The 21,914-nt window shown below is 48.7% G+C and overlaps 1 protein-coding gene across 1 annotated transcript in view; it reads left to right on the plus strand.

Annotated features, from left to right (window-relative positions):
* HERC1 (HECT and RLD domain containing E3 ubiquitin protein ligase family member 1) overlaps nt 1-21,914 on the plus strand; it is a 736,289-nt gene that overhangs the window by 577,769 nt on the left and 136,606 nt on the right. Inside the window, exons 55-57 of the mRNA XM_030188195.1 lie at nt 1,928-2,128; nt 15,508-15,638; nt 17,101-17,300. Of these exons, the coding sequence (XP_030044055.1) occupies nt 1,928-2,128; nt 15,508-15,638; nt 17,101-17,300 (532 nt within the window). The remainder of the gene's footprint in view (nt 1-1,927; nt 2,129-15,507; nt 15,639-17,100; nt 17,301-21,914) is intronic.

Genomic DNA, 21,914 nt, shown 5'->3' on the forward strand with positions numbered 1-21,914 from the left:
CCCCAGGGCTCTGTGCTGGGACCGCTGCTTTTTAACATATTTATAAATTACCTATAGATGGGAGTAACTAGTGAGGTAATTAAATTTGCTGATGACACAAAGTTATTCAAAGTTGTTAAATCGCGGGAGGATTGTGAGAAATTACAAGAGGACCTTACAAGACTGGGAGACTGGGCGTCTAAATGGCAGATGACGTTTAATGTGAGCAAGTGCAAAGTGATGCATGTGGGAAAGAGGAACCCGAATTATAGCTACGTCATGCAAGGTTCCACGTTAGGAGTCATGGACCAAGAAAGGGTTCTAGGTGTCTTTGTTGATGATAGATACGTTGAAACCTTCAGCTCAGTGTGCTGCTGCGGCTAAGAAAGCAAATAGAATGTTAGGTATTACTAGGAAAGGAATGGAAAACAAAAATGAGGATGTTATAATGCCTTTGTATCGCTCCATGGTGCGACCGCACCTCGAATATTGTGTTCAATTCTGGTCGCGCATCTCAAAAAAGATATAGTGGAATTAGAAAAGGTGCAGAGAAGGGCGACGAAAATGATAAAGGGAATGGGTGACTTCCCTATGAGGAAAGGCTAAAGCGGCTAGGGCTCTTCAGCTTGCAGAAAAGGCGGCTGAGGGGGAGATATGATAGAGGTCTATAAAATAATGAGTGGAGTTGAACGGGTAGATGTGAAGCTTCTGTTCACGCTTTCCAAAAATACTAGGACTAGGGGGCATGCGATGAAGCTACAATGTAGTAAATTTAAAACGAATCAGTGAAAATTTTTCTTCACTCAACATGTAATTAAACTCTGGAATTCATTGCCAGAGAATGTGGTAAAGGCGGTTAGCTTAGCGGAGTTTAAAAAAGGGTTGGACGGCTTCCTAAAGGAAAAGTCCATAGACCGTTATTAAATGGGGAAAATCCACTATTTCTGGGATAAGCAGTATAAAATGTTTTGTACATTTTTGGGATCTTGCAAGGTATTTGTGATCTGGATTGGCCACTGTTGGAAACAGGATGCTGGGCTCGATGGACCTTTGGTCTTTCCCAGTATGGCAATACTTATGTACTTATGATGCCCCTAACTTTGCGAGTTATGCACCTAAATTGATCTTTTTGAAAATTTCTAAGGTCTGAGTGCTTAAATTTATACTCAGAATTTCATTAAACTCCTAAATTCAGTAGCTTAAAAAGTGGGTGGCAACAGGAGTGGATTTAGGGCTGGGGGAAAACGGTTTTAGGAGCTTAGCACTGATTTTCAACTCTAAGATTACACTCCTAAATCTAGACAAATAAATGGCAGGCCTACATTTATAAGTATAGGGCCCAATATTCAACTGGCAGAAATCAACATTTTGCTGACTGCCACTGGTGTTATAGCTAGAAATTCAATGCTGGCCATGACTTGGCTCCGGAATTAAATTTCCAGGAATGTGGAGCTGCTAAAAACATAGCCAGTTAAGTGCTATGTTCAGCACTTAACTGGCTGTGAAGAACTGCATGAAGATAGGACTGTGTTTTATGTGGTCCTATTTATGTGATTATCTTGGCCGGTTAAGTGCTGAAAATCAGCACTTAACTGGCTGTGCCAACTCCACCCCTGGAACGCCCCCATAATTGCCAGTTTCAGCTTGGGCACTAATCAGGCATTTTTAGCAGCACTGTCCAGTTAAGTGCTGCTGAAAATGCCCAGTTAAGCTCCTAAATTATGATGAAGTTTCAGCTGAAAACTTAGGTTGCTGGGTTAGGTTGAAAATAGGGCTGATATTTAGGAGCCTAACTTAAAAGCATTTATTTATTTATTTCTGGGAACATTGGGTCCTAAAATTATAAGTCCTTTGGAGACTTATCTGTTATGATTAATATTTAATAAGTAAGACTTTTCAGTGTGTAATGCAACATAAAAAGTATTTGATTTCTTTTTTTTCTTTTCAGGAGGAAAAGGACTCGTAGACATTCAGCCACATTGGGTCTCTGCTTTAGCTTGGCCAGAAGAGGGGCCAGCAGTGACCGGGACTAGTGATAATCTTGAGATGTTGTTAGTAGGGCGCTTGGATGGATCTCTTGGTCTAATTGAAGTTGTTGATGCTTCAACTATGCACTGTCGGGAACTTGAGCATTGCTACAGGAAGGAGGGTAAGCTGCTGAGTTTAAATATCCAAACTATTACAGACTGGAAATTCCATATCATCATGCTGATCAATCCATAGACTGGTGGGTTGTGTCCATCTACCAGCAGGTGGAGATAGAGAGCAAACTTTTGCCTCCCTATATGTGGTCATGTGCTGCCGGAAACTCCTCAGTATGTTCTCTATCTCAGCAGGTGGTGGTCACACACAGCAGCAGCTCTGGCTAGCCTCCAAGCCTAATTTTAGGTTTTGTTGAGTGCCTGGGGTTGAGGGCTCTTCTTGAGCAAGTGCAAACCTGGTGGCGCCAGGTCCCTCCTTTTCTCCCCCCTCCCGCTGGCTCCGTTTAAAAAAAAAAAAAAAAAAATTTTGAACGTCCTTAAAGGCGTTTATTTCGACGTTTATTTAAACGTTTATTGCAGCTACTCACTGGGACACCAGGTCATTACAGTTCGGAGCGGACAGCAGGTAATTTTTACCTTTTATAGCGGGCAGGGGGTTCCCCGATTGGTCTCCACGTGGCCCATGGCGTCGGAGGGCGAGGGCGCGGGCGCAAAGAGTCGCTCCCCGGATCGCGTGTGCGCTTCCAGAGGGGATACGGGGGTCTTAAAGTCTGATTCGCCCTTGTTGGGTGACAGTTTCGTGACCGATGAGTGTCCCGGTCATTCCTCAGGTGTGGCGGTTTTTCCCGCCATAAACGCCCATCCCCCGCGGCTCGCCTCCGCCATATTGGTCGGCCACACGGCTCGGACGGCTTCTTTTTGGGCCGCCCTTGAGGTGGGAGACATTGATGCCATGAACGCCCTTAATTTGGGCGACGGCACAGAAGCGGCTAAAGTTAAGCGCCGTTCTTCCTGCGCGGCTCCTTCGCGGAGTGTCGCGCCGGACGCCATCTTGGATGCGCAGCATTTATCTCCCCCGCTCTTGCGAGCGCCGGTTGAGGGTGCGTCTAGGGCTGTAGCCCAGGCTGCGGAAGTGCACAGTCTGGGGGGTTTCTCCCCCGAGTTTGTTTTGCTGCTGCATCAGGCCTTCCTTATGCAAAACGCTGCCCCTGCTCCCTCGTCTGGTAAAGAGGTTGAGGGCCCCCGGAGGTAAACGCCCTCGGGTTGATTCCCAGGCCTTGGAGGACTTTGTCTCCTCCGATGTAGATGAGGGCAGCGTATCTGAGTTCTCCCAACGGTCCTTTGCGGATTCCTTGGAGGAGACGGATCCCCGCTCGGATGGAGCGGATGACCCCTCTGCAGCGCGGCTCTTTAGCTCAGAGGATTTGCCCAACCTGTTAGTGCAGGCCATGGGCATTTTGAAGATTTCCTCTCCGGAGGACGTCTCTCCCTCAGCCCCTGTTGGCTCTGCCATTATGCTGGGGACGAAGCGCCCGCCTAGAACCTTCCACGTGCATGATGCCATGCACACCTTAATTTCGGCTCAATGGGATGTCCCGGAAGCGAGCCTTAAAATGGCTAGGGCTATGTCCCGCCTCTATCCTTTGTCTGAAAGTGAACGTGAGGCCTATCTGTGGCCTACCGTGGATTCTTTAATCACTGCGGTGACTAAGAAAACGGCGTTGCCGGTGGAAGGTGGCACGGCCCTAAAGGACGCCCAAGACAGAAGATTGGAGGCGGCCTTAAGGTCGTCCTTTGAGGCGGCTGCTTTAAGTTTGCAGGCCTCAGTTTGCGGCTCCTATGTGGCCAGGGCGTGCCTGACTTTGGTGCAGCGGGCTTCCCCCTCGGATCATTCCTTGAGGGCTGATTGGCCGGCCCTGGAATCGGGCTTGGCCTTTTTGGCAGACTTGCTGTATGATGTCTTGAGGGCCTCAGCTAAAGGCATGGCTCAGACAATCTCTGCGCGGCGGTGGCTTTGGCTGAAGCATTGGTCTGCTGACCACGCCTCTAAATCCCGCCTAGCGAAATTGCCTTTTAAAGGCAAGCTGCTCTTTGGGGTCGAGCTGGACAAAATCGTGACTGATCTCGGCACGTCTAAGGGCAAGAAGTTACCAGAGGTCAGGGCTCGGGCGAGTACTCGTCCCGGTACCTCCAGAGGACGGTTTCAGGAAGCCCGTCGGTACCGCCCGGGCAGGTCGGGCTCTTCTGCCTCCTCTTCCTTCAAGAGGAGCTTCTCCCCCAAGCAGCATTCCTTTCGCAGAGACCGCCGTCCCGGAGGTCTCGTACCCAATGACGGGGCCTTGGTCCACACCCCAGTGCAGATTGGAGGACGGCTGTCCTCGTTTTTGGGCGAGTGGACCACAATAACTTCAGACACTTGGGTGCTGGAAGTCATCAAAGACGGCTACAAGCTAGAGTTCTGCCGACCCTTAAGAGACGGGTTTGTACTCTCTCCCTGCAAGTCTCCGGTCAAAGCTGTGGCAGTGCAGCAGACCTTGGACAATCTGATCCGCCTGGGTGCGGTCGTTCCGGTGCCAGAAAATCAGCTTGGCAAGGGACGTTACTCCATTTACTTTGTGGTACCAAAGAAAGGAGGTTCTGTACGGCCTATCCTCGACCTCAAAGGGGTCAATCGGGCCTTGAAAGTTCGGCACTTTCGCATGGAGACTCTCCGCTCTGTTATAGCGGCAGTGAAGGCAGGGGAGTACCTGGCATCCTTGGACATCAAGGAAGCGTACTTGCATATTCCCATCTGGCCTCCCCATCAACGCTTTCTGGGCCGACATTTCCAGTTCAGAGCCCTCCCGTTCGGGTTGGCTACTGCTCCGCGGACCTTCTCCAAAGTAATGGTGGTCATCGCGGCCTTCCTGAGGAAGGAAGGAGTACAAGTCCATCCTTATCTGGACGACTGGTTGATCCGAGCCCCCTCTTATGCAGAGTGCGGCAAAGCTGTGAACCGGGTGGTTGCTCTTTTGAGCTCCCTGGGGTGGATCATCAACTGGGAGAAAAGCCAGCTGCGCCCGACTCAGTCCCTGGAGTATCTGGGAGTTCGATTCGACACCCAAGTGGGCAGAGTGTTCCTGCCAGACAATCGGATTGTCAAACTTCAGGCTCAGGTGGACCAGTTCCTAGTAGCCTCTCCTCTTCGGGCTTGGGACTATGTGCAGCTGTTGGGCTCTATGACGGCCACGATGGAAGTAGTGCCCTGGGCCAGGGCTCATATGAGACCACTCCAACACTCTCTGCTGCAGCGCTGGACTCCGATGTCGGAGGATTATGCTGCGCGCCTTCCCTTGGACCCAGCAGTGCGCAAGGCGCTGAGCTGGTGGATGCAGACAGACAAGTTGTCTGCGGGAATGCCTCTGGTGACCCCGGAGTGGATTGTTGTCACGACGGACGCCTCTTTGTCGGGCTGGGGAGCCCACTGCTTGGGAAGGACAGCGCAGGGGCTCTGGTCTCCTGCAGAGGCAAAGTGGTCTATCAACCTCCTGGAACTCAGAGCCATTCGGTTGGCGCTTTTGGAGTTCATCCCGGTACTGGCGTTGAAGCCTGTACGGGTCCTGTCGGACAATGCCACGGCTGTGGCCTATGTCAACCGCCAGGGAGGTACCAAGAGCGCCCCTCTAGCCAAGGAGGCTATGAGTCTATGCCAGTGGGCGGAAGCGAACCTGGAACAGCTGTCAGCGGCCCACATTGCCGGAGTCATGAATGTCAAGGCGGACTTTCTCAGTCGCCATACCTTGGAGCCCGGAAAGTGGCAGCTATCTGCTCAGGCGTTCTTGGACATCACGAAGCGCTGGGGCCAGCCGAGCCTAGATCTGATGGCGTCATCGGCCAATTGCCAAGTGCCGCGCTTTTTCAGCAGAGGACGGGACCCTCGATCCCTGGGAGTAGATGCTCTTCTCCAACAGTGGCCGACACAAGAGCTTCTCTATGTGTTCCCGCCCTGGCCCATGCTGGGCAGGGTGCTAGACCGGGTGGCAAAGCATCCAGGCCGGATAATCCTGGTGGGTCCGGATTGGCCCAGACGTCCCTGGTATGCGGACTTGATCAGGCTCTCAGTCGACGATCCTCTGCGGCTGCCAGTGGAGCAGGGCCTGTTGCATCAGGGTCCCGTGGTGATGGAGGATCCCTCCCCCTTTGGTCTTACGGCCTGGCTATTGAGCAGCAGCGTCTGAGGAAGAAGGGCTTCTCAGACAAGGTCATCGCCACTATGCTGAGAGCGAGGAAGCGCTCTACTTCTACTGCTTACGCCAGGGTTTGGCGTACCTTTGCAGCGTGGTGTGAAGCAGGCTCATTTTCTCCATTCACTGCTCCAATTTCTTCAGTGTTGGCATTCCTGCAAGAAGGTCTGGAGAAAGGCCTGTCGCTCAGTTCCCTTAAAGTCCAGGTAGCGGCCCTGGCTTGCTTCAGGGGCCGCCTGAAGGGTGCTTCCCTGGCTTCGCAGCCAGATGTGGTGCGTTTTCTCAAGGGAGTTAATCACCTGCGCCCTCCTCTGCACTCGGTGGTGCCTGCGTGGAATCTCAATCTGGTGCTAAGAGCATTACAGAAGCCGCCTTTTGAACCCTTGTCGAGGGCATCTCTGAAAGACCTGACGTTGAAAGCAGTCTTTTTGGTGGCTATCACTTCAGCCAGAAGAGTTTCCGAGCTCCAGGCGCTCTCTTGTCGAGAGCCTTTTCTGCAGTTCACTGAGGCAGGAGTGACTATTCGCACAGTGCCTTCCTTCCTGCCCAAGATTGTTTCTCGCTTCCATGTGAATCAGCAGCTCTGTCTCCCTTCCTTTCGTAGGGAGGACTACCCAGAGGAATACTCTGCTCTTAAATATCTGGATGTGAGACGAGTCATCATCAGATACTTGGAAGTGACCAATGATTTCCGGAAATCGGATCATCTGTTTGTCCTGTTTGCAGGTCCTCGTAAGGGTCTGCAGGCTGCTAAGCCTACAGTGGCAAGATGGGTCAAGGAAGCCATTGCAGCGGCTTATGTGGCCGCAGGGAAGGTGCCGCCTATCCAGCTGAAGGCTCACTCCACTAGAGCTCAGGCGGCCTCGATGGCAGAGGCCGGGTCCGTCTCTTTGGAAGAGATATGCAAGGCGGCAACTTGGGCATCGGCCCATACATTCTCCAAGCATTACCGCTTGACTGTGGCGGCACGGGCGGAGGCCCGGTTTGGAGCTTCAGTGTTGAGGTCAGGGATTTCAATGTCCCACCCTGGGTGAGTACTGCTTCGGTACATCCCACCAGTCTATGGATTGATCAGCATGATGATATGGAAGGTAAAATTATGTATCATACCTGATAATTTTCTTTCAATTAATCATAGCTGATCAATCCATAGCCCCTCCCAGATATCTGTACTGTTTATATTCTGGTTGAATTTTAGGTTCAAGTTTAGTCTTCAGTTACTTCAGGAGAACTTCGTGTTCAAGTTTTTTCACTTGGATTCTTCAAGAGTTGAGACGAGTTTGTGTTACAGTGAGCTGCTGCATTCCTCTCCCCTCCGTTTTACGGGGCTGGATTGAGACTTAAATTCTGCCGGCACTCCCTCCCGCTTCGTGCGGCTGTAGGGCAGCTTTGTACCCCTCCCGCTTCGGCGGTGTTAGGGTCAGTCAGCTCCTCCCGCGGTTGCAGGATAAGCCAGATCCCCCCGCATCGGCGGGTGTGGTGTCCCTCCCCCGCTCCGCGGGGATGAGCTGGACGGATTCCCCTCCCCCACTTGTGTGGGGATGAGCTGGGTTAATTCCCCTCCCCCGTTTCGGCGGTGGTGAGCTGGGCAGAGTGTCCCTTTGTGGGTGTAATTCTCTAAGTGCTGAGTCCTGCGGATGGAGCTTTGATATCGACATACTGAGGAGTTTCCGGCAGCACATGACCACATATAGGGAGGCAAAAGTTTGCTCTCTATCTCCACCTGCTGGTAGATGGACACAACCCACCAGTCTATGGATTGATCAGCTATGATTAATGGAAAGAAAATTATCAGGTATGATACATAATTTTACCTTTAAAATGAGCAATTCTATAAAATTGTTCCTAGAGGTAGGTGCCACTTACGGTCATCAAAGGTGCCATTTAATTGACAGCACCTGTTTGCAGTAGGCACTATTCCATAAGATAGTGCCCAAGTGCCTAGCTCCAAGGGGCTTATATATATATGGGCAGAGCATGAGCAGGGTGTAGGTGTGCCTTAGAGTTACGCAACGAGCTTATAGCAAGGGTCCTCAAATCCAGTCCTTGAGGTCCACAGCCCAGCCTGGTTTTCAAAATTTTCACAATTAATATGTATGAGATTTTGTATTCACTTCTTCCTTGAATGCAAATAGATTTCATACATATTCCTTGTGGAAATCCTGAAAACTAGACTGGGTTGTGGACATCGAGGACTGGATTTGAGGACCCTGTAAACTAAACACACCTCTTGGCACTCCAACCTATGTCTGCATTGACATGTTGTAATGCCAACCTTACACTAGTATTCTGTAACTAGCATCGGGGCACCTAGACAGAGTCACCAGTTTATAGAATTGCTCTTAATGGCCTCATATTATTTGCATTTTTAGAGCCAGATACTAGTTTGCTCCTTATGGATATTTCTCTGGTACTTTAGAATAATTTGAATTTCATTTTTGCTCTTTGTGCCATTTTAAAACAGTGTTTCCTTAGCATATGCAGCAAATGAATCCAGGAACTGGTGAGTTGTGTCAATCTACCAGCAGGTGGATGTAGAGATTACAAAGCTGAAGGCAGTGATACGAGACGGTCAGCCCTCCTTCCCTTCAGTATATATCTGTATTTCCAGCAGGTAGTAGACTGTGTCTATGCGGCTCCTGGATTTGTCTCTTGGGCCTGCTCCTGGGCCATAGGCGGTCAGTGGCCCATCTGTTTGGGGAGGCTAAAGGGGATGGGATTAGGGGTGGGGCTTACATCCATAATTGTCTGACAACACACAGAAAAAAAAGTACAACATCCTAAATGTGAAAAGTTACAAGCACCACCCTAATCAGTGAGATTGAAGGTTATCAAGTGAAAGTTTTCTTTCAATGTATTCAGTATATAAATTTGTTATGGTGGAGAAGATATTGAGTCCTAAGGAAGGGCTGCTGGTTATTGACAAGTAATGCTTCTATGTGCATGTAAAAATGGATTTATATATCATAAATGACATATCATATTTTAAACTCAATTATTTCAAGCATTTACCAACACTAAATCACATACACATCTATGGAACAATTCAACAACATATCCTCCAAAATATTCTAAAACTATGTCTGATGTTATGACAAACTAAAATTAAATTAAAGTGTTGATGTCACCTCAGTAAGGCCAACACACAATCCTTCAACCGCAAAACACTATGCACAAACAGCCTTTTAGGGTGGATAGTGTTCACAATGAGCTCTTTTATTAATGACCAGACAGAGATAAGAGTTTGAATTTTGGCATAGTATAAGTCATCACAAGAACAAAATGGACTGCATTAGGGGCTTATAGCCCATTTAGTTATGTTTAAACAAAAGGATCTGCATGAAACAAAATATTCATTTTTATTTTGACTTATACCCCCCTCTCTCTGCCCCACTGTCTTTCCCCTCCTCTCTGTTCAGCAAAGCAATAAATAAGAGACCCAAATATTCCTTCTCCCCACCCCCCAACACTTACCCGCTTCAGCGCTTGCTCGATCCGTTGCCTCCCTCCATGGCTCGGTCGGTGACTGACTGTAAAGAGCCACCTGCTGCAACACTCAGGCTCACAGTCACAGCCAGGCTCTGCCGACGGAACGGCAGCAGGAAGTGCATCACAGGGGGAGGAGGTTCTGGCAGAGCCGAAACCGTTGGGGAAGGAGCCATAAGGTCCCTGTTTAGCGAGTCAGGTGACAGGTAAGAAAAGAACTGTGGGGGTGGGCACCGGCACCGGGAGGAAGATACAATTTTTGTTCCAAACTTTCCTGACATGATGGTAGAGGGGAGGAAGGGAGAGATGCTGCATGGGAAGGGGAGAGAGATGTTGGACCAGAACACATCATGTCTAACATTTCTCCCTCCTCTCCACCCCTATGTTTAACATATCTCCCCGTCTCACCACCTATCCCCTCTCTGTGCAGCATGTCTCCCTCCCCTCCACCTCATATGCAGCCAAGACTTCTCCCTTCCTCACCCCTCCACTGCATCTCTCCCTTCTTTCCCGTGCAGCATCTCCCCCACCCACCATGCCTCATCTTTCCTTCCATCTTCCCTCCCCCCTGTGCAGCTGCTGTCCCCCGTCTACCCTCCCCCGTGCAACATCTTTTCCTCATCATCCCTTCCCCCATGCAGCAACTTTCACCCCATCTTCCCTCACCCTCCGTGCAGGCCTGCCCAGCAGCAGTGTTCCTGTAGCTCGCAACGATTCTGGTCGCAGGCTCGGCTTGCAGCGATTCTCACACGCTGCCTGCCGGCTGCCGCTCAACAATCTCCTTGCAGCTACTAAGCGCTAACCCGGAAGCCTCTCCTCTGCCACAACTTCCAGTTTCTGCCCAGTCAAGATGCGGCAGAGGAGAGGCTTCCGGGTTAACGCTTAGTAGCTGCAAGGAGATTGTTGAGCGGCAGCCGGCAGGCAGCATGTGGGAATCACTGCGAGCCGAGCCTGCGACCGGAATCGCTGTGAGCTACTTGCAGGAACACTGCTGCTGGTGAACCTGATACCAAATTGGGTGGGCCCGGGCCCGCCCGTGGCTACGCCCCTGCTTTATGGTAACCATGGAACCTCAGTGCTGCCATGGGGGCATGTTCTCCAGATGCATTTCAGCAAAATAGGTTTTTTTTCTGGAAGGTGACTGGCTTTCAACCTGAAGGTCACAGGTTTAAGGCTGGTTTGTGCATCATATTAGAAGCTGTGGACCTCTGCTTCTTTTCTAATGGGGTATATTTTACTTCACGCTCCCATATTGCTTGCCTTGACAAGCAGTTCATTGCATAGCTGGGACAGCTAACACTACTCTACAGTGCCAAAGGTTAGCTGTTTTGGTTTCCCACCACAGCTCTGCTTTTTTGGTATTGCACTCTTCATAAGTACATAAGTAATGCCCACACTGGGAAAAGACCAAGGGTCCATCGAGCCCAGCATCCTGTCCACGACAGCGGCCAATCCAGGCCAAGGGCACCTGGCAAGCTTCCCAAACGTACAAACATTCTATACATGTTATTACTGGAATTGTGGATTTTTCCCAAGTCCATATAGTAGCGGTTTATGGACTTGTCCTTTAGGAAACCGTCTAACCCCTTTTTAAACTCTGCCAAGCTAACCGCCTTCACCACGTTCTCCGGCAATGGATTCCAGAGTTTAATTACGCGTTGGGTGAAGAAAACTTTTCTCCGATTTGTTTTAAATTTACTACACTGTAGTTTCATCGCATGCCCCCTAGTCCTAGTATTTTTGGAAAGCGTGAACAGACGCTTCACATCCACCTGTTCCACTCCACTCATTATTTTATATACCTCTATCATGTTCTCCCCTCAGCCGTCTCTTCTCCAAGCTGAAAAGCCCTAGCCTCCTTAGTCTTTCTTCAGACTATTGCATACTAGCTCCAACCTCCATTGTATCAGCAGCACCTCTAGCTAGCTGTATGTTATAGTATCTTTACAGTTTTTATTGCACTTTTGCATTTTTCTTTGTATTGGACGGCTAGCTATATTGCAGATCTACTTTTAGTTAGCATTCTTCCCTGCACTTCTCCTCTAGGAAGTGTTTCTGCTCTTTTCTCTTTGGCCCCCTCATCTGTGTGTTCTCCAGTTGGCCGTGCTGGGCCCTCATGTTCAGTTCCGAGCTTTGCCTTTCGGCATGGCTACAGTTCCACACACCTTTACCTGGGTTTGGGAGTGTTGCGGCATTCTCCACAAGGATAGCATCAGAGTGCACCCCGCTGTCGAAGAGTACCGAGAGTCAATCTGACACTTGCCGGGTCTTCTTGCTGTTGGAATCCTTGGGTGGGTGGTCAACCTTCGGATGAGCCACCTCGTCCCATCCCGGACAGCTCTGATACAATTTTTTCTTGACAGAGGACTGGAGGGTCTAGCTTCAGACTCAGGTGTGTAGTTTACTCGGGGTGCCGAGTCCTCGAGCCTGGCAGTACATTCATGTCTTGGGCTCTGTGGTGACAACTTTGGAGATAGTGCCATAGGTTGTGCTCACATGCAACATCTACAGCTCTCGCTTCTCAGCAGGAGGTTAATTGTGTCCCAGGAGTGTCAGCGATGTCTTCCATGGCTGTTCTCAGCATGACTGCGCATGAACTGGTGGCTCTGCAATTCCTCCCTATGGAAGGGATGCCTTGGCACCTCCTCAGTGGATGGTGGTGGTCACAGATACAAGCCTCTCGGGTTAGAGAACCCTTTGCCCTCCTCCTTCCTCCGGGGCAGTGGATGGCACGGGAGGCAGTGTGGCCGATCTTACCGCCTGGACCTGCATTTGGTGCTGTATGTCTTCTAGCCTTTCAGGACACATTGCGGGCCAGGAGGTGCGACAGGGTGGGACTCATGGTCCATGGCCACTGGGGCATGTCACCCCATGGAGTGGGCAGAGGACCTTGTATTCTGTTTCTCCGCTGCCAACTTTGTGGGCTTTTCCTACGTTGAGCGCTCTTTTTTTCTGCTGTCTTTTCCTGGTCTCGGCGGAATGGTTCTTCTGCACCAGTGCATGTCCAGTTTGGCCTCAGGTAGAGAGCTACGGAGGTAGATGTGATGGCATCCCACTGGATGCAGAGGTGCCTTCTTTCTTCTGTCGTCTGAGAGAGGGTGATTTGGCAGGGCTGGTTGTTCAGCTGCTTCTTTAGCCAGAGGATGTTCTTCAATAGTGTTTCCTCTGTGGCCGAGTTCTTTTCAGATCGCTCGCCACCGGGGTCGAGTCATTCTGGTAGCTCCAGATTGGCCACGGCTCCTGGTGGCACCTCTGTTTCAGATTCCACTCGACCCCAGGCTGTTCCTTCAGGGTCTGTTACAGAGTGGAGGATCCCTCTCGCTTTGGTCTTTCAGCCTGGTTTTTTGAGAGGTCGACTCTGAGGAACAGAGTTCTTCGGATGCAGTGATTGCTGCTGTACTGCGAGCTCTTATGTGGTCCACTTTGACTGCGTATTCTCGGGTGTAGAGGATTTTTTTGAGGCATGGTGTGCAGCCCATGCTTGGTCTCCATTGCGGGCGTCTGTTCCTCAGCGATTGATCTCTTTTTGCAGGATGGGTTGCAGAAGGGCCTGACCTCTTAATTCGCTTTGGGTGCAGATGGTAGTAGCCTGCTTTTGGGAGAGAATTTCAGGCTGTTCTCTGTCTTCACACCCGGATGTGGTGCATTTCTTGTGGGGTGCTTTGCTCCTCCACTACTGTGACATTGTTTGCCCTGAAACCTCATTCTTGGACCCTAGCTTTTAGGGCTCCTTGTCTACCGAGCATTGCTTCGGACTCCTTTTGATCCTTTGCGGAAGGCTTCACTTAGGAGCTTACTCGCAAGCGGTGTTCTTGGTTGCCAATTCTTTGGCACGTAGAGTGTCTGAATTTTTAGTGTTGCTGTGCTGAGCTGCTTTTCATTTCACAAGGTTGCTGACTACCTCTTGGGCAGAACGGGTGTGCTTTCGTTATTCAGATGCTGCCTTTGCAGTGGCGGTTTTGTCTCTGGGAGCAGCGGCTTCCCACCCTAGTTAAGGATTGCTTTGGTACATCCCACCAGTTCCTGGATTCATCTGCTGCTTACGCTAAGGAAGGTAAAATTATGCCTTACCTGTTGATAACTTTCTTTCCTTTAGTAGCAGCAGATGAATCCAGGATCCTGCCCTCTGTTAGCCACGATCGTTTTGCCTGTCTGTTCGGAAGACGGTAGAACTAGAGGACATGAATTGAGGTTGAAGGGGGGCAGACTCAGGAGTAATGTCAGGAAGTAATTTTTTCACAGAGAGGCTGGTGGTTACGTGGAATGCCCTCACGCGGGAGATGAAAACGGTAATGGAATTCAAACATGCGTGGGATAAACACAAAGAAATCCTGTTTGGAAGGAATGGATCCACAGAATCTTAGTGGAGATTGCGTGGCAACACCAGTAATTGAAAAGCAAAACCAGTGCTGGGTAGACTTCTACGGCCTATGCCCTGATCATGACTGAATAGATATGGATGGGCTTGAGTGTAAATTTTAAGGGGCTTCTACGCTAGCTTCAGAACTTTTAGTATAAGAATAGTGGGCAGACTTCTACGGTCTGTGCCCTGAGAGTGGCAAGGACAAATCAAACTCTGGTATACATATAAAGTATCACATACCATGTAAACTGAGTTTATCTTGTTGGGCAGACTGGATGGACCGTACAGGTCTTTATCTGCCGTCATTTGCTATGTTACTATGTTTAAAAAAAAAAAAAAGAGAGAGAGAGAACAGAAACCACTGAAGAGTCCATTGCAGTAATGGTTTCTCCAAGTCAGACTGACAAGTTTTTGTTGTGTTTGGTTGGTGAGGAAGGCTTCCTGGTTTCTTGTCTGATTCTGCTTGGTGATGAGAAATATACTGAAGTGAAGGAGGAGCTGAGCATCTGTTATCACTGCCTTCAGCTTTGTAATCTCTATCTCCACCTGCTGGTAGATGGGCACAACCCACCAGTTCCTGGATTCATCTGCTGCTACTAAAGGAAAGAAAATTATCTGCAGGTAAGGCATTATTATTATCCTTGTAGATAATTTCATTCATAGCCCTTTTGTAAAACTTGAGAACATATGCTGGAATAGGGAAAAGATGAACCCTGAAAGCATAGATCAGGCACGTTTAAATTTATTTTCAAAGTATGCATTAAAACTTTTCAAGATTGGCTATAGGTTTCCACTCTGGGCAAACTGGATGAATCAGTTGGTCCTTTATAAGGGCAGTTTTTGAAGCAGTTTACAAAAATAATAATTTTAATAATAATAATTTAGAGGGCGTTTTATGACAGATCATCTATTGAATTTTTCAAAAAATCTGCCTAAATGTAAATTTACATTTAGGCACATTTTAGAATTTTTATTTTCCATGTGTAAAACATGCTTTACATGCAGAAAATGTTTCATAAAATTGCCATTCTCTGCATATCTAAAAAATGTGCATGGGCTTCCAAAGTGCACATATTTTAATCTGGTTCTTGACTTGTCGCTGAATAAGCGTTTTTTGAAAAAGAGGAGTTCTTGGAGCTGAGACTGCATTCATTCTTTAAATGGGATTTCCAAATTTGCCCTCTGTTTCACCGCTCTTCCCAGCGTGCTCAAATCAGTGTCTCTCATGCACTTTGCGTCTGTCTGGGTAGTTTCAGGTACATATTGTAAAAGTAAGGCTGTTTTGAAAGTTGCTGTCATTTGCCATAATCTGTTGTGTCAATCTACTTTTAGCATCCAAAGACCAGATGAAGGGGACACCTTCTTATTTACCTTTAAGTTAGAGCATAATGTACTTCTGACCCTATTCAGTGAACCATGAAAATGAGGTTCTTGAATGCATCTTTCAGTATATTCTGTTTGTGTTTCTCCACAGTGGCAGTCACCTGTATTGCTTGGTTAAGTGAAGACAGGCAGTTTGCAGTCGGTTATACTGATGGCAAACTGATCATTGGAACAACAGAATCACTGGAAAAAGGAGGAATTGTTCTCATTGATGCACATAAGGTACAGTAACTCATATCCTTAGTCCTACCACTTTTTACCTCACAGGTTTAGTATAACATATCCCCTCCACCTAATATCAAGATGATATATAATATGTTTCTGAAAGGGCATATAAAGTGCCTTGTGTCTTCACACTTTTGTCTATTTTTCACATTTTGCAGTCTAAAAAATTCAGTTCAGAATGCGTTAAAATAGGAGTTTTCACTAATCTGTTCAACCACACTACAATTTCAATATGAAAGAATAAATATTTAAAAAGTAACTGAAAATAAGAAACCATTATATCTTGACTGCAGAAATATTCACACTTTTCATCATAGCAAACCTAAATTGCCTGTTTCTCCAAAAAGTGCTCAGTGTGCTGCTGCGGCTAAGAAAGCAAATAGAATGTTAGGTATTATTAGGAAAGGAATGGAAAACAAAAATGAGGATGTTATAATGCCTTTGTATCGCTCCATGGTGCGACCGCACCTCGAATATTGTGTTCAATTCTGGTCGCCGATATAGTGGAATTAGAAAAGGTGCAGAGAAGGGCGACGAAAATGATAAATGGGATGGGACAACTTCCCTATGAGAAAAGGCTAAAGCGGCTAGGGCTCTTCAACTTGGAGAAAAGGCGCCTGAGGGGAGATACGATAGATGTCTATAAAATAATGAGTGGAGTTGAACGGGTAGATGTGAAGCGTCTGTTTACGCTTTCCAAAAATACTAGAACTAGGGGGAGTGGGATGAAGCTACAATGTAGTAAATTTAAAACGAATCGGTGAAAATGTTTCTTCACTCAACGTGTAATTAAACTCTGAAATTCGATGCCAGAGAATGTGGTAAAGGCGGTTAGCTTAGTGGAGTTTAAAAAAGGTTCTGACGGCTTCCTAAAGGAAAAGTCCATAGACCGTTATTAAATGGACTTGGGGAAAATCCACTATTTCTGGGATAAGCACTATAAAATGTTTTGTACTTTTTTGGGATCTTGCCAGGTATTTTTGACCTGGATTGGCCACTGTTGGAAACAGGATGCTGGGCTTGATGGACCTTTGGTCTTTTCTAGTGTGGCAATACTTATGTACTTATGTAGTCTATTGCTTTAACCACTAGGTTACTCCTCCACTCTAGTTAGGAAAGCAAAATCTACTTAGTGGAAAACTTGTTCCAAGTTTTTTAACATGTCAACAAACTTGAGAGAAACAACATAAAACATGCTACAGATGCTAGATTTGAGTATTCAGGCCATCACAACGTTATGGAGATTGTTTTTCCTTTGTTTATTTCAGTATTTTCTATGCTGCCCTTTGTGAAAACTCAAAAAGGGAGATTGTACAGTCTTTACTGAGAAGATTTTAGGAAGATTAGTCTACTGTAACTATAGCGTCGGGCATTCATAAGTAACTATGAATATTAATACAAAATGGGTTACATTGCTTTATTTGTATCTTTATTTGTATCTTTATTTGTGATTTTTTAGAATAATCTTGTTAGCATGAAATGGGATCCAACAGGTCAGATTCTCATGACATGTGCCAAAGAAGAAACTGTGAAACTGTGGAAAAGTATAGCAGGATGCTGGAGGTGTTCGTATTCACTCTCCCACCCATCAGTTGTGAATGGTGTTGCCTGGTGCAGCTTGCCTGGCAAAGGAACTTTCTTGCAGCTTATGCTAGCCACGTAAGTTAAAAGTAACAAGGGAAGAGAAACAGTTCACATTTATGCTATCGTTCAAGCGTTATTTGGATTTTTAGATTTGATTTCTTACATTTGCAAAATCTGAGTATTTTAACAATCTTAGCACCTCAGAAATATGTTTGCCATTACCTTTGAGAGAACTTGGCAGCCATCTTCTGTAACAGAAGGGTTTAAATACAGCCACATAAATTGTAGAGAAACTTCTCAAAGGTCATATAAGATTAATGAAATAAGGTAGTCCTGACTTCTAGTATAAAATCCTGTCATAATTTTTGACTGTAAACTGTGCTGAGTAACATGGTGAACTAGAAGAGTTACTAGATGCTTAAGAACTAAGGCTCTTCTTTCCACCTCCTTACCTAGCTCCTGCTAACAGAAGGAGTAAGTACTTTTTACATACATCTGCCCCGTCCTCTGCTGACTTCATTCTAAAGTCTGAATGTTCAATAATGATGGAACTTGCAAGGCTAAAGGGCTCTCCATGATTAGATTTCACATTAAAGTTGGCAGAGGAGAAAAGAGCATGTATGTGCACTGTTTTACTGCCTTACCTAAAGCCTCTGTAAAGAGTGCCCCCTCATACCTCAAATAAAAACACATGCTCTGTGGAAGAGAGAGTTTTAACCAGGGGCATAGCCAGACAGCCAATTTTGGGTGGGCCTGAGTCCAAGGTGGGTGGACATGGAATTCATGCCCTCCCCCCGTCCCTAGCCCCCTTCTGCTCTGCTCTTCATCCCTCCCTCCACCTGCAAGCCCACAATATTAAATACCTGAGCAGGAGGGGATCTACAAACCCTGCCAGCTGAAGATTTCCTTCTGCTCAGACAGTTAGCACTCTTCCAAACAAGCCAGCAGCACTTTCCTTGGGCTGATGCCATGGCCAGCGGGCTGTGCATGCATGAAAACTAAGCATGTGAAGAGGGGCTGGTGTTGGTTTCAGCTCGAGGCAAGTGCTGCCAGCTGCTGTTTGAAAGAACACTGGCTGCCTGAGAAGGAGAAAATCTTCAGCTGACGGGGTTTGAAGACCGCTACAAGCCATAGCAAGAGTGTACAATTTTGGGTGGGCCAGAGTCCAAATAGGGTGGGCCCTGGCCCACCCAGGCCCACCCATGGCTACGCCACTGGTTTTAACCAGAGTAAGGAAGGACAGTTTTCAGACAAGCCAGTTTATCCAGGTAATTAACTGTTTACCCACATATATGGTTTAATGAAGGTTCAGAAATGCATAAATAATGGGTAGTTTAAAGTTATTCTCCGAGGACAAGCAGGCTGCTTGTTCTCACTGATGGGTGACGTCCAGCGGCAGCCCAGGACCGGAAAATCTTCCCTAGCAATGAAAGTTTGCTAGTCTCGCGCTTCCGTGCGCACCGCGCATGTTGCGGCCATCTTCCCGCCCGATCACAAGCGTACTCGTCAGTCTTCTTTTTTCCACGGTTCAGGAACGCTGCTTTGCCGCTTCTCTGCCCAGGATTGACCTCTTGCGCTTTTTTATTGTTTCTTCGCCTGCTTTCGGCGAATTTTTTCTCTGTGAGTCTTTGACTCCTCTCTTTTTTCTTTCTCTGTTTAAAAAAAAAAAAAAAAACCAAAAAGAAAATCCTTTACTTTTCTTAGTTTTTTTGCCCCTTAAGTTTCCTTTTCGTTTTTTCGCGCAGCCATTTTGGGCCGCCCGGGTGGTTCCTTTTTTTCTTTTGGTGTCTTTTTTTCAGGCACCATCGCGTCCGACCTCACCGGCGCGATTTTTCCGCCCATGTCTTCGAAGCCTACCAGCGGCTTCAAAAGTTGCACGCGGTGCCGCCGGACCATCTCCCTTACTGACAGGCACGCTTCGTGTCTTCGGTGTTTAGGTGAGAGTCATCGACCTGACGCCTGTCTTCAGTGTCTCCAATTGAAGAAGCGGACTCAGGCGGTGCGTTTGGCTCAGTGGAACGTCTTGTTCGGAGCCCGGTCCGGTTCTTCGACGTTGACGGAGCCAGCGGTACCGAGGTCATCGCCGGTATCGATGTCGGCATCGGAGGGTGCATCGTTCTCCGGAGCGCAGGTAATGGCTGTCCAGAGACCCCATGCTGGTAGCAGTGAGCCATCGAGTGGGTCTCTGCCTGCCTCGAGGACTCCTGCTGTGCAGGCCCACCAGGACCGTCCTTCTTCGGACCCGGCCCCGAGGAGTTGTTTGGATTCGACGTCCTCCTCGTCGGCACCGGGCGGTACCGAGCTTCGAGCGAAGGCTAAGAAGCATTAGCATCGGTCACCGTCCTGACACGGTGCTGAGAGCTCAGGGGCGCCGAAAGACTCGGCACCCGAGAAGCGCCGATGCCGGAGGGACCGCTCACCCTCGATTCAGGAGGTGTTGATGCGCTCATCTCCGGACAGCCCGGTACTGCCTCCGCGCTCCAGACAGGTTCTCACATCTTCTCCTGTACCGGTGCCCTTGCCTTTCTCTACAGCCACTCTTAACGAGAGCCTCCGAGCCGTTCTCCCAGAGATTCTGGGAGACCTGTTACGCTCATCTCCGGTGCCGTCGAGGGAGGCGGCAGTTGGCTCATCACCCGTGGTGCGGTCTCCGACTCCAGTACCGCTTGCGGTGCCGGGGACGAGTGCCACCCAGGCAGATTCTCCGCCGTCATCGATGGAGGGAGCTTCATCGCCTCCGGTGCGGGAGTCTTCCTCTCGATGACATCGCGATGGACTTAGATCCTCGGAGTCGAGACGGGCTAGGCTTCGGACAGAAGTTCATGAACTTATGTCCGATTCCGCAGAGGAGGGCTCGTGGGAAGCAGAGGCGGATGACAGGTACTTCTCGGAGGAGGAGTCTTGTGGCTTGCCCTCTGATCCTACTCCTTCGCCCCAGAGGAAACCTTCTCCCCCGGAGAGTCTTTCCTTCTCATCTTTTGTCCGGGAAATGTCTACGGCCATTCCCTTCCCGGTGGAGACTGTGGATGAGCCCAGGGCTGAGATGTTCGAGGTCCTGGACTATCCATCCCCTCCTATGGAATCGTCCACTGTTCCTCTGCATAACATCCTCAAACTGATGTTGTTAGAGAACTGGACGCATCCACTAACTAATCCCCACATTCCCAAGAAGATTGAGTCCCTGTACCGAATCCACGGGGATCCGGAGTTGATGAAGACTCAGTTGCCTCATGACTCTGGAGTGGTGGATTTGGCCCTTAAGAAGGCCAAGAGTTCTAGGGATTACGCTTCGGCGCCCCCGGGGCGTGAATCTAGAACTATGGATTCTTTTGGGAGGAAGGCCTACCATTCTGCTATGCTCGTGTCCAAAATTCAGTCTTACCAGCTCTACACGAGCATCCACTTGCGGAATAATGTGAGGCAGTTGGCGGACTTGGTTGACAAGCTCCCGTCGGAGCAGGCCAAGCCGTTTCAGGAGGTGGTCAGGCAGCTGAAGGCGTGTCGTAAATTCCTGTCCAGGGGTGCTTACGATACTTTTGATGTTGCATCCAGGGCTTCCGCTCAAGATATAGTGATGCACAGACTCTCATGGCTGCGTGCCACTGACTTAGACGGTAGAGTCCAAAAACGTGTCACGGATGCTCCTTGCCGGGGGGGATAACATTTTTGGCGAGAAAGTCGAAAAGGTGGTAGATCAGCTCCACCAGCGAGATACCGCTTATGACAAACTCTCCCACTGGGCGCCTTCAGCATCTACCTCAGCTGGTAGACGTTTTTTCGGGGGTAGGAGGACTGCTCCCTATGCTTATAATAAGCGCAGGTACAATCCACCTTCCCGACAGCCTGCCCAGGCTAAGTCCCAGCGCGCTCGTTCACGTCAACAGCATGCGCCTCCTCAGGCCCCTGTGGCTCCCCAGCAAACGCAAGGGACGGGCTTTTGACTGGCTCCAGCAGAGTATAGCCGAGATAAAAGTATCTGTGCCGGACGATCTGCCGGTCGGAGGGAGGTTAAAGTTTTTTCACCAAAGGTGGCCTCTTGTAACCTCCAATCGGTGGGTTCTTCAAATAGTCTGGCTGGGATACTCCCTCAATTTGATATCAAAACCTCCAAATTGCCCACCGGGAGTGGAGGAGTGGCCTAGTGGTTAGGGTGGTGGACTTTGGTCCTGGGGAACTGAGGGAACTGAGTTCAATTCCCACTTCAGGCACAGGCAGCTCCTTATGACACTGGGCAAGTCACTTAATCCTCCATTGCCCTATGTAAGCCGCATTGAGCCTGCCATGAGTGGGAAAGCGCGGGGTACAAATGTAATAAAAATAAAAATCTTTCAGCTTCCAGCACAAGCAGGTACTTGCAGAGGAACTCTCCGCCCTTCTCAGCGCCAATGCGGTCGAGCCCGTGCCACCGGGGCAAGAAGGGCTGAGATTCTATTCCAGGTACTAAAACAGGGGGGATGCGTCCCATCCTAGACCTAAGGGCCCTGAACAAATATCTAGTCCGAGAAAAGTCCAGGATGCTTTCCCTGGGCACCCTTCTTCCCATGATTCAGGAAAACGATTGGCTATGCTCTTTGGACTTAAAGGACGCCTACACTCACATCCCGATATTGCCAGCTCACAGGCAGTATCTGCAATTCCGTCTGGGAACACGGCACTTTCAGTATTGTGTGCTACCCATTGGTCTCGCCT

Source organism: Microcaecilia unicolor, chromosome 1 (genome assembly GCF_901765095.1).
Source record: "Microcaecilia unicolor chromosome 1, aMicUni1.1, whole genome shotgun sequence".
Taxonomy (NCBI): domain Eukaryota; kingdom Metazoa; phylum Chordata; class Amphibia; order Gymnophiona; family Siphonopidae; genus Microcaecilia; species Microcaecilia unicolor.